General features: G+C 45.0%; 1 protein-coding gene across 1 annotated transcript; it reads left to right on the top strand.

The window, feature by feature from the left end:
• Positions 1 to 527: 527 nt before the first annotated feature.
• On the top strand, positions 528 to 16,381 carry GPA33 (glycoprotein A33). The gene is made up of 7 exons (XM_074946909.1): positions 528 to 794; positions 7,562 to 7,713; positions 8,293 to 8,500; positions 9,036 to 9,194; positions 13,658 to 13,771; positions 14,304 to 14,427; positions 15,183 to 16,381. The coding sequence occupies exons 1-7, from the start codon at positions 752 to 754 to the stop codon at positions 15,322 to 15,324; spliced, it is 942 nt and encodes a 313-aa protein (XP_074803010.1). The 5' UTR covers positions 528 to 751; the 3' UTR covers positions 15,325 to 16,381.
• The last annotated feature ends 467 nt before the right edge of the window (positions 16,382 to 16,848 follow it).

Genomic DNA, 16,848 nt, shown 5'->3' with positions numbered 1-16,848 from the left:
GAGGCTACTGCTGTCAAAAGCTGGCTTAGCACTTCAACAAAGTATAGTTCCAGGTGCTTAGCCAGTGATTTCCACCTGTTCAATGGTTTGACTTTCTTTAAAATTTCAGCAGCAAGTATGTCCTACTTGAATATTATTTTTACATAATTGAAATTAATAGATTATAGTAAATTTAGGCCTGAACATATCTGCCATAATTTTAAATTTAAATAATTTATTTTTGAAAATAAATATGTATTTAATTTAAATGAAAAGTATTTGATTTAAATAAAAGTCTAATGTAAATTAAAAATTAATACAATAAAAAGGGTTTTTTAAAAATTAATCCATTTTTATCTGCCATGGTTATTTGTCACTGTACAGATAGCTCTTACTGCTCTCTTGTGTGCACTTTTACCTGGCCCATTAGATTAACTCGTCATTTCCTTTGTGTACCTATCAATTAGCAGAGACCAGGAAAGGTGGTTTATTTACCTGAGAGGGTGGGACAAGTTCATAACATACAGCAGCTTCCCTCAGGCAGAGAACAGCAAGAGATTCCTATCTCTAGTAGTGAATTAGTTTGTCAATCTAGCTGAAGGGGGTGGGGAAGATGGGCAGAGTGAGAAAGAGCAAGTGAAAAAGGATTGGGGAAGTGAGTCCAAACTACAACCCTGAGGCTGCCCTGTTTGCCTTACCCCATTAATTAAAATAATTCAGCTACCGAGCAATCCTACAGGGAAATATTCTGTACGGAGGATAAGGAGAGACCATGAGAGCTACGAAGGGATCTCAACTGTTCATTTTGAGTGTGGGTGAGTACTGTTTTGGTTGTGTCTACAGGGGATGGGTGGAGACTGGAGAGAGGTGAATGTTACACAGGCAAATATCCCAGCCATTTCTGTGTGTCAATGTCCTTTGTTTAGTACAAATCTTAGCCTGTTTATGATCTGGCAGGTACAGTGATAATGCCTCCATACTACAGTGTTGAGACTCACAGGCAACTCCAGAAGTCTCTCTACAATTTCAGGGACAGAAAGAGAATGGAGTTTTGTATCATGATGGCAAAGATTTTTAAAACCAATTTAAAATGGTTTCCATAGATATTGTATATCCTTTGTCCCTAGAATTCAAAGGGGGCAAGTCCTTAGCTTCTACTCTCTACACTGTATGTTTCGAACCCAAGGTACAGATCTGCCAATATCTATAAATTAAACTGCTCGTCCTTGCTTTTAACTCCAAGAGCCTTGGCCCAACTCTCTGATCCTCTGCCTTCTCATTTCCCCCTGTATAGCCCATTCTGCCAGTGACACCAGTCTTGACCTGCCTTTGTTTCCTCACACAAATATCTCTGTGCCTTTTTTCCATGCCAGCCTAGGCATAGAACACTCTCTACCACTCACCTAGATGCCACCCCTGCCTTACTTAAACCCCTCTGAAAAATCTCACTTCTTCCGGGAAGTCTGAGAGATGGGAATTTGTATTTAATACTGTACAGTGGAATTACAAAAACTGTATTCCTCAAGAAGTGGGTACAGACTGAATCACTGGCTGATCTTATTGATATAACCTGTTTTACCCCATCCCAGACTATTCCCCTTCTATTTGTCTCCCCCTCACCTCTTATGTCATGGGTGATTCTAGAGACCTAAAGCTGTTTGGAGCAGGAACTTTGTCTCTCTCTTTAGTGACACACCTTGCACCCTTTGCCAGGGGTGAAATGATAAGCTGGTTGTTCGCAGTGTAGTTGTAGACCTGTTGGTCCCGGGAAATTAGAGAGACAATGTGGATAGGAATATCTTTTACTGGGCCAACTTCTGTTGGTGAAAGAGACAGGTTTTTGAACTTACACGGAACTCTTCTTCGGGTCTTCTTCAGGCCAGACCCGAAGAAGAGCTCTGTGTAAGCAGTTTCTTTCACCAAGAGAAGTTGGTCCAATAAAGATATTGCTTCACCCATCTGTCTCTCTAATAATAAACAGGGCCGTTTGGGCTGAGTATAGGCCATACCTTTTAACACCATTATTAAAACAGTGGAGTGGGAGAGATTTTGGAAGAGGTTGTTGAAGCCAAGAATGGTGCAGCATAACCAAGAGAGGACTCAGGCCCATGCACAGTAGTATAGACAGTCTCTAAAGAAAACGCTAGGTCCAAACTTTGGGAGCGTTCAGATTCAGATTTTGCAAGATGGGCTCATCTCTGGCATTTTATTTTTTATTATTTATTTGTACTGCAGTAGCACTTAGAGGCCAAGGCTCCACTGCGCCTCCATCTCTCTCCACTATACAAACAAATAACAAAGAGACAATTCCTGCCCCAGGGAGTTTGCAATCTGAATAAAGATAATAGACAATCTAAGTAAAGATAATGGGTGGATACTGCAGACAGACAGGGGTGAGGGGTAGCCCAAGGAAATTGTCATGTATGAAATAGTGTATTTACACTGAATAGAGTTCTGAGGTACAGGTGTATTTCTTAGAAGAGTCTGCCAGCTCATTCTATTTCAAGGTGATATGAGCAGTGTTTTCTTTGCAATTATGTAAACTTTGGTTGGATTTATGCAGCTAGAGTAGCTTCACATTTTGTCCTATTTGTTAGTTCCATTTGATGTGAGATGTTTGAAAGAGATCATCACACAGGGTATGGATGGTTGGGGGGAGGGAGGGAATTTTGTTTCTGCTGGGCTGGGAGTTACTTTTGTAGATGGGTCTACATGAATGTTTCCAAGGGTTGTTAGTAAAAAAAAAATGTACAGGGGCTGGAGTGCTAGACAAGTGCTCAGTAAGGAAACAAAGGAACATTGACACCCTTCTACTCAGATTTTCTTTGCAAAAATGTTCTTAACCCTGTCACTAATGACACCTGAAGTGATTAAAACAGAAAGAACTTTTATAATTTAATTAGCTTTTCACCCTTTGTTCTGTTTCTATGCCATTTACCATTAATTCAATGTTGTCAGTAGAAGTAAACAAGTCACTTTTACTTTCTGGTATTTCTGCTGCCAGGCGGGGGGAAGAAGGGGGTATCTTGGAGGGGAGGAGAGGTCTTTTCAGTGATTTCTTTAAAAAATTGATAAACAGCATTTCTATGTCAGAACAAAATCTAAATCTAGGGTTTAAAGCCTGTTGACAATGTCTCTTTATCAATATTATATGCTATTTCCCCCCTGAGTTTGATTGGATTTTAAGGCCCTTCTCCCTTCAGCTGGATTTAAAAGGGGTTCAGTTCCCCCTCCAAAAAAATTGATTTTGGACATGCCACCAGTTTTTAACTAGCTAAGCTGTTTGGTGACAAAAAGCATCTCCCAGCCCTGAACCATTGCTGAACAGACTACCCCACTGAAAGCGCTGGTGACTCGAGGGGGAAGGAAACACCGTTAGTGGTATCACTGGATGTAACTAAACAGAGATTCAGAGAACCAGAAGGATATGTAGTGGGGAGTCTTTTATTCTCCAGTGAAAAACTGGATTACGAGCCAGTCAAACAATCAGACTAAAGATGTAGGAAATAAGCGAGAGGGCACCAAAGAGATCAGCCCTTTGCATGGCAGTGCCAGGCAAATTAGAACAATCCTTCACAGTGACATCCAGCTCTCCTATTACTGGCTGCTTCTGCTACGTGTGGGGTTTGGTTTGGCACTTTTGCAACTCTGAACTGATAGTGTTTTTGAAAAGAATAAAAACCTGCAGTAAATGAGAGGTTTGGCATTGGCTGGACTCTGAGGAATAGCTGTGAGTGCCTGGGGTTGGGCTGTCACTCTCTCTCTCTCTCTGTGGGTTGGGTGAATGATCTATTGGTGAGCCCTAGCCGGGTGGAACCAGTTTCTGAGGAGTGACAATGGAGTAAGAATAACCTGTTCTACCAGAAAACATTGGGGGCACTGCAGGTGCTTCCTGGGAGAGTCAAGATACTGCTCATGCTTCTGGAGAGGAGGGATGGACTCTGCCTACCCACACAAAGCAAGCCAATGGCTTTCTGTGTGTGTATGTGTGAGGGGTGAAAGGTGGAAAGGATGGGCAGAGCCAGCTCTGGCGTCATGTACACAGTGCTGTTATCCTAGGTGCCCCATAGCAGCTAACGTGCGGGTGGTAGCTGCAATAAAGTAATAATAAAAATACTTTGCCCTACTAGATCACCTTCCTTCTGAGGCTCTCAGAGCACTTCAAAGCTATGAACAAATGAATCCCGCTGTGTGGGAAGGGAGCATCACCCCCATTTTACAGATGGCGACACAGGCATAGAAATGCTCAGTGACTTACCCAAATTCGCACAAGAAGTCAGTGACAGAGGGGAACAGAGCCTGGGAGTCCTGATTGTTCTCTACTCTAGCCATCAGCCCTCCTTTCCTCACTATTTATTCTGCTTTTATTAGGGAGGTGATGAAAGGGGTGAGAAGAGCAGGAGCAGAGAGGAGGGATCCTTACACTTCTTGTAAATATATGTCAGGCTGGTTCGGAAGGTGCTGAGTAGGGGGGTGCCTGCCAGGCAGCAGGAGAAGGTGCTTACAAAGCAGGGGTGACCCAGTGTCAAACTCTCCACTGCAGTGAGCCTTAGGGAGAGAGGACACACTGGGACTCCAGTCACACAGGCCATTTCATAGGGAAGGTCCGAGTCTAGAGGGATGGCTTCTTCAGAAGAAGGTCTGTCAGGAGTGAGTGACAGAGAGGAGGGTGTGAGCTGAACCAAAGAGGAGAGCTATGTACAGTTAAAGGCGGAGTCCATTAGACAGGGCTTTCCCAGACTTTGCCATTGCTGCTGCCTCTCAGAGAGGAAATGTCTCCCAGAACTAGCTATTCCTGTCTATCCACACCATGTCCATGTATCCTGCAGGCCTTTACCTAACTTATCATAACGGGTCCCGGCCTTACTTTCCTCGTGACATCCCTGCACTTAGGGCAGGCAGGTGTGGCCTTTCTTCACCTTTGGGAGCACGTGTTAACCCTCTACTCACCAACCCCTGGATGGAGTCTATACAGCTCATCACAAGGAGAAATTTGCCTTGCCGTCTCTCTATCCCATGCATTAAATTCACTCATGGGACTAATCTGAAGGTCTGACATAAGTAGCAGGGATGTGACTCAGCCCTAATCTGCACTTAAAATACAGATCAACCTATCTATGTTGCTGAGGGGTGTGAAAAATTCACACCCCTGAGTGCTGTAGTTAATCTGACCTAATCCCCAGTGAGGATGGAGCTAAATTGATGGAAGACCTAGTTTATCACCACTCAGCGACGTGGATTACCTACATTGATGCAAAAACCCCTTCTGTCACTGTAGGAAGCATCTACACTGTGGTGTTAAGGTGGCACAGCTGTAGCATTGCAGCTGTGCCGTTGCAGAGCCCATAGTGTAGTCATGGTCTGAGACAGGACCCAGAGCTGGCTCTCCCGCACTGCATCTCAACCACCAACTCCCCTGCCCCCACACCACGTGACCACCCTGGCACTTTGGGATGGCACAGCTCTTCACTATCCTCCCTCCTCCCCATATGCTCTGCAACAGCACAGCCCTTCACTAGCCTCTGGCACTGTCCCTTTTCATCCTGTTCCTGAAGGGAGCCTGCCTCTACACTGGGAGTGCCTCTGCCCCTCCTGCAGGCTAAGGTGAGGTAGTCAGATTCTGGTTTCGATCTCATTCCTTCTCTCCTCTAATGACTCAGCGGTGCCATAAAAAAAAAAAAACAACCCAGAACTATGCAGAACAAAGCAGGTGTTTTAAAACACAGCTTCCTGGGGACACAAAGGTCATGGAGAATTGAGTGTAAAACAGAACGAGGCCTCCATATCCAAGACCCCTGCATTGTGCTCTGGAGAGAGCTCAGTTTTGACCAGAGTGGCATGGTTTTGAGCTCAGCAGACACAGCATTACAAAAAACCCATCATGTGGCTGCTTCACCAAACCACAGGAAAGGCCCCTCCCTTCTGCAACCTGCAGCTACCCTCCCCCCGACCCCCATTAAAGTCTGAAGTAAGTACTTCAGTACAGGAGGATGGCCACTGTTCCCCCACCCATCTCCTCAGGCAGCTGGCCTGCTGCTGAGTCTGCACTCCCTCTCTCGTGTCTGAGCCCCACTATTACTCAAGGGTTTCCCCTGTGCGGGGCATCATAGTGCATGTTACGAGTCTGGTAACCCCAGGAGACATGAGATCTTTCCCTGTGGTTTTTGCAGAAGAAGGAATGATCTGATATGCACTGAGGCTTCCCCTGTAAGCATAGCATGAAGTCACTCCAGAGCAGCCCCTGGGTAAAAGGGAGTAGCTGTGTGACCCAGCCAAGATGATGCTGAGCCCCACCACCATATCCCATGTAGGGATCTGCTGGTGCTTCTGTAAGGGAGCTAAGGTTCATGATTGTAGTGACTGGGGAGGTGGTGGTGGGTGGATGTGGATAAGGACTTTTTTTATTTTTTGCACCTGGAAAAGGGGTTTTCATGTCAGGGCTTGGACTGGTTCTCATTTACCCAAACCTGCTCTCCCCTCCCTACAATAAGCACAATTGAACATTACTGCTGCTTGTTTAAGCATTGCACTAACAGGGAAAGTCGAGTCTGGTGGGGGACTGAGGGGAAGGGAGGACATGGGGAAACAGCTCTGACTGCAAATCAAGCTCCTGCTCTGATATCCTGGAGCAGATTCTCTAGCCTCAAACTGCTCACCTTACCTATCACAGATTCTCCATACTGGGTAACTCCCAGGAATGCACAACCAGTTGCTTATACCATGGGATATCCATACTTCAGCTAATTGAACTAACCCCTGGGGAAATAGTATGCCTAGGGATCCACCCCCTGGGATTTCCAAGGAAATCCTGTGGGATTATCTAAACCAACCACTGGGGAATGAGAGCCTGAGGTCTGATAAACTGATGATGTGGAACCCACTCTGGGAATTAACCCAGACACAAAGCTGGGTTTAAGGGGAGTTAAGGTTGCTATCAGTAACTTCAGAGGGGGAAATATCACAAGAACATGGTCTTTGTCCCCAAAACTGGGGACATACAGACCCCCCAAACATACAGACCCCCCAAATTCACTGCTAAGGTTCAGTTTACAAGGAATGCAAACACGACAAGGTCCGGAAATGCAAAGGTAAGGCAGCCAAACAACAGCAACTCTGGACCAGCCCCTCCAGAACATCAGCCAGCCACTTTCCCTTTGTCTGATAGTTTCCCCATGGCACAGCCACTTGTGGGTCTGGGATTTGTTTTTGCAGTAGTACTAGCTTTGGAGACTTGGACGTGGGTCAGGTCATTGAGGACTGCTGCTTGGGAGAAGACCTAGTCCACAGAAGGACTCTTCAGAAGAGAAGGTATAGAAATAATACCCAGCCTCTGGAGCACGATTCATTATATTGATTGACAGTTGCCTGTGTGCTCCGTGCTGTGCGGACAGAGAGGAAGACACACACTCTACCCATTCTCAAGCAGACAGAGACGGTACAGTGCAGACTTATATGATACCCAGTCATGGTAGGGCCCAATCTACCCTGGTTGAGTGCAGGTCCCTCCTTAGTACCAAGAGAAGCATTTCTCTGATGAGGGAGATTGACCATATTTGTTTGGTTTTTGTGTCTCTCTCTCTAGTTCTGGTGACTGCCCAGGCACTCACAGTGAACACACGTGTCAAGGAAGTAAAGGTAGCACAAGGAACTAACGCCACCCTCCCATGTGAATTCCAGACCTCTGAGGCCACCAGCGATGCAGACTTTGCTGCCTGGAGCAAAATATCTCCGTTGGTAAATCACAAGATGCATGCGAGCATATTGGGGATGACGAAAATGCGGATATCAAAGGGCCTCAGGCCTCTTTTTGATCTGTGGTGGAGGGTGAAGAGGCCTTCTGGGCTCTTTTTGTCAAGAGACCAGGAGTTGAGGTCTTGGTTGTCATCCTGACTCTGCCACAGACACTCATTGTGTGACCACAGACAAGCAAATGGGCCTCCATGGTTCTCCCAGACTGCTGAAGGATTGTGGGGAAGGAGCAGGAAGGGATCTTTGTAGCCTCGGGTTGGGGGGGAGGGATGGATTTAAGTGGCCTTCAGGGAACTATGGGACTCTTTTTTGCCTCAGTATGTTGGGGGTGGGGAGGAGGGGTGAAGAGGCCCCTGCAGGATATGGGGATGAAAGTCTCCAGGCATTCTCCTTGGCCTCTGGGGCACAGGATATGAGGGTATCTTTAGGAAACTAGGGAAGGGTAGGCCATCTGCTTTTTTCCAGTTCCTGCTCCTCTTAGAATGTACCAGTCTGTAGTGTTAGCTTGAGGACACACATAGCAGAAAATAAGTTTGCTGTTTGGTGTCTCCTTCTCTATTACAGGAAAATGTTGCCACAAGGTATTTTGATGGCTTTGCGCACTATGGCCAGGGTTACGAAGGCCGTCTGCAATTCCATGGCACTGCAGTCACGGATGTCAGCATCACCCTCCAGGGGGTGACCATGGCAGACAATGGAACTTACAGATGCGCTGTCCAAGTGCGCACAGATCTCCCCAGTGTCTCTGCAGAGATAGATCTTTTGGTCCTTGGTAAGCCACTCTACACCCTGAGATTGTACAGATCCAATGCCGCAGCTCAGTGACAGACAGCACTATGCAACAAGCAGGAAGTGATGTTGGTGGGAGTACTCTACCCCCTCAGTTAGCACTGATCCAATGCTCCACAGCAATAAGAGAGGGAGCCAATGCCAGATATTTCAGAAGAAAGCATACGCCATCCCCATCATGCACATCACTATACAATGCTGTACACCAAGGATAGGTTATCCTTTGATGATGGTGGAGGGGAAGTAACGTATATGTCCAAACATCTTATGATTAACTCCTGAACTTGGGTGGATGTGGGAGGGAAGGACAAAGAGTAACAAAGCAGTGGGAGAGGCCAGAATTTGTTCTAATTCTTGTAAGAAAATGGTATGAGAGAGACCAGTTCCAGCCTGGGAGGAAAAAACACAGCTGCAGAAGATGGATTGCAGGGATGTATCGAAAGAAATCTCAGCAGACCTCTCCGTATAACTGTGCCACACTGCATCTGCTTAGGCCATTCTCCCTTCTTTGCCTCTAGTGGCTCCATCCAAGCCGGAGTGTAAAGTCATAGGGACACCAGAATACGGACAGACCATCAACCTGACCTGCAACTCTCAACAGGGGTCTCCAAAACCTGAGTATACCTGGCAAAGCTTCAGTGTACTGAACCAGCCCCGACCACTGGTGCCAGCATCAGGTACGTGAGATGCAAGGAGGCCAGGCCATGGTACTTGCTGCAGTTTGGGAGTTGAAACATTTTGGATTGAGGATTCACAGTGCTTTTAGGCCTTCTGAGAAGGTCCTTTAACAAAACAGGACTTTAAAAGGTTATCCTCCAAGGGTGAGACACACCTGTGAGTATCTGGGTGGCTGTCTGGAGCAGCGACGGGCAGTGATGCTTTCACCTCTAGGGCACCGATTCAAGCCCAGCCGAGAGCCAGCCAAAGTAATTATTTCCTAATGACCATTTGTAACCAGCAAAGCATTTCACACAGTCCCCCCCGCCCATGGCAATTTCTCTTAGTGGACCCGTCTATACCCTGCCACAATTGACACTAATCAGCCCCCTTATTGATGCTTACAGGAGTGAGGCTAAGGAACAAACTGGCCATGTTTCAGAGTAGCAGCCGTGTTAGTCTGTATTCACAAAAAGAAAAGGAGTACTTGTGGCATCTTAGAGACTAACAAATTTATTTGAGCATAAGCTTTCGTGAGCTACAGCTCACTTCATCGGATGCATCCAGAGAGGCCGAACTTTTCCACTCCGAGAGGTAACCGCCCAGCTCAGGGCTGAGAGCGGGTGGGATGGAGGCTGTCAGGACAGTAACTGTCACTAGCACGATAGTCACTTTATTTTAAAATAGCGTCAGAACAAAAGGACTGATTAAGCTCCTGAGAAGTGGGAGCAGGGAGGGATGTCTCTAAAGGAGATGGGGGTGCAGTAGTCTCTCACATGCAGTCAGTCAGCAAGAGATAGCAGTGTATAACAGGCCCTTAGGCGTTATTGCCAGAAACTGCCGTGTGTTTCTTGACCAGCTCCACCATGTAGAGTGGTTCTGTGTTTCAAGCTGCCAGTCGTGGTTTCAGATCCAGTGCCGTGGTGTGGGTGCACAGATGAGCTGAATATGATCCTAGCTAGGTAGGGCACTCACATTTTACTCTCTGAAAATTACTTGAGCTAATACCAAGGAGAAACGCCACATGAAATCTCTTGATTTCAGAGTAACAGCCGTGTTAGTCTGCATTCGCAAAAAGAAAAGGAGTAATTGTGGCACCTTAGAGACTAACCAATTTAAGCTCACTTCTGAGCTGTAGCTCACGAAAGCTTATGCTCAAATAAATTGGTTAGTCTCTAAGGTGCCACAAGTACTCCTTTTCTTTTTATGAAATCTCTTGTTCACTTGACTGGCCACTGGGTGGTGCCCCTGCCTCAGACATGGCAGCTTTTGTCTTCGCTACCACAATGTATTTTCTTAAAGAGATCAGACCACTCTGAACTTTTCTGCCTGCATTATTCTCCTCCCCAGGGGCAGGAGTTTGTTCTAGTCTCCTTGCATTTGGTACTAATTTTCAGGGAAATGCTGTCCATTAAGGGTGCAGATGGAATTTCTCCCTCTGGGATTTAGGGCTGACGCTGGGAGGCTATAAAAGGAGTAGGGCTGTCAGGATAGCCGCAGCCCTGAGCTGCTGGAATGTGTGTGTTGGGGTAATGCTGCAGGGTATGTGGAATTTCTTTGGAATCCATCCATTCTCACAATGGTGGGACACTTCCTGTTTTTCTTATCTGCCCTACATCTTTCCAACTTGGCTCATAGGGCAGGCTATTTATTTATAGATGTTTAAATTTTCCCAGGAATTTATCAGTGTTTATTACAAAAAATTAAAAACAGGTAAAATCAGTGCAGTAAAATTAAGTTCAGTTTTCCGGGTAAATATTGGGGTAAACATGACTCTCTGTTCCTGGTTTGTTTGTCTGAACCTTTCAAGAAACAATTATTCTAAAATATTCTAAATATTCTAAAACTCAGATTCTTATTAATTGTACATTTTAGTATGTTAGAAAATGGTGAATGATATATTCCACTGTAATTTATTAATTAACTTTTTGTTCATGATTTGTGTCAAGCTGCATTAGGATTGTAACTGGAATTTATTTAAATGCACAACTGCATATAAAATGTATTTTTATTGAACAAAACAAGCTCTTAATAAAGTACATGATCTACTGTGCCACATTTATAAAACTTGACCTCAAAAGCTAAGATGTTTTCCTACTATTCTTTCTTTAAATAGAAAAGTAGCCTTTAAAAAAAAACTTTTTAAACAAAATCCAAATTAAAAAAATACATTTTTAAAAAAGTTTAAAAAAATAGATTTTTATCTGCTCTGACACTAGTGCTTGGGTTATGGCTCTTCTCTGGAAGGAGAAATGGCAGGTAAGCAAGCAGTGATCTCTCCTTTTAGAGCAGAAAGCTGAGTCCAGGGAGTTCTGGCACTTTTAAAATTGTGTGAAATTGTTTTGGTAAAAAACAAATAATGGATTTTGTAAAACCCACAAATATTTAGGTTAAAAAAGATTGGTAAAAACTGGAAATGAAGGGCCTTACTCATAGGACATTTATTCTCTACTCTATTCATTTTGGGGGTTACAACGCAGCACTGCACTATAGCGTTGAAAGCTGTAAACATTGTGATGCCAAAAAAATGACAGCCTAGACAGGGACACTGAGAAAAGGGCCCGGGAGAAAACTAAGTCATCACTGATAAAGTTTGGAGATGACACTAAAGTTGGACAGGAGAGGTAAATAATGAAGAAGACAGGTCACTAATTCAGAGTGATCTGGATCATTTGGTAAACTGGGTGCAAGCAAACAATATGAATTTTAATATGGCTAACTGTAAACAGATACATTTAGGAACAAAGAGTGTGAGTCAGACTTTCAGGATGAGGGACTCTATCCTGGGAAGCAGGAACTCAAAAAACTTTGGGGTTTGTGGTGGATAATCAGCTAAACATGAGCTCCCAGTATGCTGCTAGGGCCAAAAGGGCTAACGCGATCCTTAAATGCATAAACAGAAAATCTCAGGTAGGAGTGGAGAGGTTATTTTGCTCTATTTCCCACTGGTGTGACTGCTGCTGGAATACTGAGTCCAATTCTGGTGCCCTCAATTCAAGAGGAATGTTGATAAACTGGAAAGGGTTCAGAGACAAGTCATGAGAATGATTAAAGGATTAGAAAACATGCCTTATAGCGATTGAACTCTTTGAATTCCACTGAATGCATCCGATGAAGTGAGCTGTAGCTCACGAAAGCTTATGCTCAAATAAATTGGTTAGTCTCTAAGGGGCCACAAGTACTCCTTTTCTTTTTGTGAATACAGACTAACACGGCTGCTACTCTGAAACCTGAGCTCTTTGAGTCTATCTATTTAGCTTAACAAAGAGAAGGTTAAGGGGTGACTTGATTACAGTCTGTAAGTACCTACATGGGGAAAAAATATTTAATAATGGGCTCTTCAGTCTAGCAAAGAAAGATATAACATGATCCAAAAGCTGGAAGTTGAAGCTAATCAAAAATACATCTTATTTCCAGTCTGAACATAACGCTTAGAATAATTAACCACTGGAATAATTTACCAAGGGTCATGGTGGATTCTTCATCACTGACAATTTTTAAATTAAGACTGGATGTTTTTCTGTAAGATCTGCTCTAGGAATTATGTTGGGGAAGTTCTCTGGCCTGTGTTACACAGGAGGTCAGAGTAAATGGTCCTTTCTGGCCCTAGAATCTATGGCTCTGTGAAAAGAACATGTATGTGAGAGAGCTGTGGTGCCAGATGATGTGCTTAAATATAGTTACCAAGCCCACTTTAAAAACAGATGGTTGACAGGGGCCATCAGAGAAAAAAACGGAGTTGCCATTTAGGTGTAAAAAGGGAAACAACCTGAATAAAACTAAGTTTATACAGAGGAAATGATAAGCTCTAATTCATAGTAATGAGCTCCACTAGCTCAAGGGAGGAGATGTGCAGCCTCATAGCACACCCTGCCAAATACATGATTTCTCCCCATGGATTGTTTATACAGCCTGATCTACCTTTGCCTTACTCTACCAGGCCATTGTTCCCCACTAGCTCCCTTTACTGGCAAATAATTATGGCATTGTGACATCCTGAAAGCTGGTGGGTTGAAAAACTGTTACAAGACTAGTGTGTTAGCTCTTCAAACGGCCATTTCTCTGAGCCAGCTGCTCTCAGCTGCCATACTCCTCCTGACAGTGATAACTTTTGTGACAAAGCATACAAGGCTGCTGGCCATGTATAAAAGAGCAAGACAAACCTTTGCTGAACATTCACTTGCCCACAGCCCCACCCACAATTGCAGGGCTGAAAACAGCTGAACATTAAATGTATTGCCAGTAGCCAAAGGCACGTTTCTATTTAGCCTTCCTTACGTCTCCCACTAAGAACCATGTGGAGGCCAAACTAATTTCACACAAGTCACAAAACCAGTCAAAAACTGTAACAACTTTTGGTCATTCCCAACTTGGGCTGGATTTGAAGGGGCAATTTAGATGTGAAGGGCTCCTTTCCCCAGTCCCTTCCTTGACCTAATCCTCTACAAATTCTTTTATATTTTGGGTTTGTATTTTGCACCAGGACAACAGGTAACTCTGAAGAACATCTCTGCAGACACCTCTGGCTTTTACATTTGCACTGCCACTAACAGCGTTGGACAGGAGTTCTGCAACATGACAGTCTCCATTGTACCTCGTAAGATGCTGCTGGCTGCTTGGCTGGGTGGGGCAATGGGGAGGGGGGAAATGTATTCACAGACTAAATGTAGGCAAGGGACTGAAGATGAGTGTACCCCTACCCCTCCAAGAACAGCCCTGTTTCATATCTCCAAAACAAATTCCACTGCCCTGCTTGAAGTGCTCACATTTAGACTTGTCTGTAATAGCGAATAATACTAAGGCTGTATCTAATTAGATATGGGCCTGAGACACAAAGTTAAGATCTGAACTTGATCAGAGTATGGGGGTGTGGTCTGTCTCCATCTCTGTTGAATCAATCACTCCCGTGGACCTGTCCCTGCTACCCATTGGTTCAGTGCAGAGTCAAGAACAGCTGCTACAAGTAAAAGGATGTCCAGATCCACCATTAAGTGTCTGGGACCCCCAGAAGGGTGGTGGGGTTTGGTCTCTGATGGGTGTGAATCTGACCTGATTTGAAGTCATTCTTAATGCATGCAGGTTTGTTTTGTCAACCCTGCTGAGACTGTGTTTGGTCTTTCCCTCCATAGCATCCATGAACATTGCCCTCTATGCTGGAGTCATTGGTGGTATAGTTGCTGCAATCATTGTCATTGGGATTTTGGCCTACTGCTGCTGCTGCCGGGGCAGCAAGGACAAGGACTACGAGATGACGTGAGTGCCTTTCCCCAGAAGAGTAGGTGGGCTATGTGAGGGACTCTGTGAGAGGTAGAATGTGCTCTCATCTTCTCTCTGCAGCATCAATGCACGACGGCTGGTGGAGAGGGACAATGAGGTGGAAAATTAGCTTATGATGCATAGGTTTTATTGATTGCAAAGGTGAACGACTTAACCCAGGAGAGGAGAAGGCATTGTGCAGTCCCATCTTTGCCACTGCAGTTTGCCTCTTAGTTCTCCTTTACCATACTGGGTCTGCTCTTATGGGCTCCTTTGTGATCGTTGGTGCATGATGTCCCTTAAGCACCATACAGGGTGCAGGACTGAGCTAACAAGCCCAAGGAACCAATCAGGAACCACCTGTGGGTATCTGAAGTTCAGATCCGTTACCTCATTTCTCCCCAGCCTCTGCAATTTCTGTTCTTGGGGGTCTGAGTCACCCTAGCCGCTCATACTCTTCAATCCAAAAATGAGGAAAGGGTCACTGCTCCTGTAGGGAGTGCTGTGGAGAGCTCACAGATACTCCAGTCTTTGCCTCTCTAAACAAGTGCTGTAGGAAATGGGAGAAGGCTGTTCACAGCTACTCCAGCCCCAGCAAGAAGGAGTGTGGGCCAGTGGTTCTCAAACTGAAGTCCAGAGAACATTCCCAGGTGACCTGTGGAGCCACCTCTGTCCCAGCGGTGAAAAATATTCAGAATGTAAGTTAATTAAAACCAGCTAACATCTCTATCTATCTCTGGATAATGTTTTAGTGAGCCAGAAGAGAGTGAGAAGGAGCCCGTCAGGATTCGGGGACCAGCTGAAGAAGAGGTGGAGGAGGAGGAGGAGGAGGAATATCGGATAAGAGGCAGGCCACAGATGCCACCCACCAACACACCCCGGCTAGATATTTGAGGCATAGTCACTCCCAGAATAGGAAAGGCAAGGAAGAGGGGACTGATTTAAGAAACACTGTTTACTCCCGACTGCTCTGATCTCTGGTGTAGCTTAGACTGCGAGCTTCCAGGGTCTGGAGTCCATTTCTCTAAATCCTCCTGGGAAGTGCCTAATGCACAGTAGGCACCACTCTAAATAAATAAGTAAATAAGACACTATGTGGAACCAAAACTTATTTCCCAGCACTAGAACCCCTGCTTCACCCACCGTAACCCACCTTTTTGCAGAAGGGGCCGTGTCAGGTTTATTTGGGGAGCAAGGGGTAAATCCCCTCAATGCAAATTACTCTGTATCATTAGATCCATGGAAGATTTCAGCTTCATTAATTGGGGCTCACTGGGAAAGGGCAGACTGGTTAACTTGGGTACTCTGGTAAATGCCACAGGTTTCAGCCAATAGCATGCACTGTATTAGGCCACCGGGCACAAGCACAGTGGCATTACCCAGTATCGGATTGTTTTAACTTTAATTTGATTTTGAGAAGCAGGCTAGTTTAGAAAATGTCAGGTTTCTTCTTAAGCTTTCACTAAACGGGGCTTTTGTATATAATCAAAAATATGTAACAAAAATATAGAACATGATTGCAGCTGATCGCCAGGAGCCTCCGCTGGGAACAGCTATTGCATTGGTACTAATGGGATGTCTAAAAACAGCAGAACTGACCACTTGATCTTACTTTTTGTACTTGCAAAGCTTTTTGGTACTGTATAGGCATTGTCTGCAGCAGCTGGACTCTAATCCATAATTGGCAGCTGGGAGGTCTAACAGCCAATCCTTCACCACCTCACTCCATTTGCCTCTGCACAGAACAGACCTGTTCCCTTCCAAAGGGATTCTAACTGTGCATTTACATGTCCCATCCCAGAGTCCTCTATCCTCTATTTACTCCCCCACCCCAGCAACAGAAGGGGCAGACAGTGGACCGTCTTCCCTTCACACATGTAGTCGTCAGGGGAAGGGAGAAAACATGGCAGTTAGTATCAGAGGGGTAGCCGTGTTAGTCTGCATCCACAAAACCAACGAGGAGCCCGGTGGCACCTTAAAGGCTAACAGATTTATTTGGGCATAAGCTTTCGTGGGTAAAAAACCCACTTCTTCAGATGCATATGGGTTTTTTACCCACGAAAGCTTATGCCCAAATAAATCGGTTAGTCTTTAAGGTGCCACCGGACTCCTCGTTGTTAACATGGCAGTTGTATCTTTTCACAGAGAAGGCTAGAAGAAAAATATTCTAATTTTTATTCTAGTGCTGCTTGAAGGAAGTAAAGTACAGATCAATGCACTCAGCACAGAGTATCAGTGTCCCATACTATACTCAAAACTGTCACACATTCCCTCTCCCACCAGCAGGTTAGGGACTACCCTCAAACTGGCATTTGCAAGTCCCAAAAAGATAGCTCTTCGTTTCCCCATCACTGTTCTCCTGTCTCCTGCTTATGACACAAGTGACAGTCTCGTATTTTCCAAAAGGCTTTTACAATA

The sequence above is a fragment of the Natator depressus genome, chromosome 1 (assembly GCF_965152275.1).
Source record: "Natator depressus isolate rNatDep1 chromosome 1, rNatDep2.hap1, whole genome shotgun sequence".
Lineage (NCBI taxonomy): Eukaryota > Metazoa > Chordata > Testudines > Cheloniidae > Natator > Natator depressus.
Note: the sequence above shows the minus strand (reverse complement) of the source record. Positions and strands in the feature narration are given on the sequence as shown.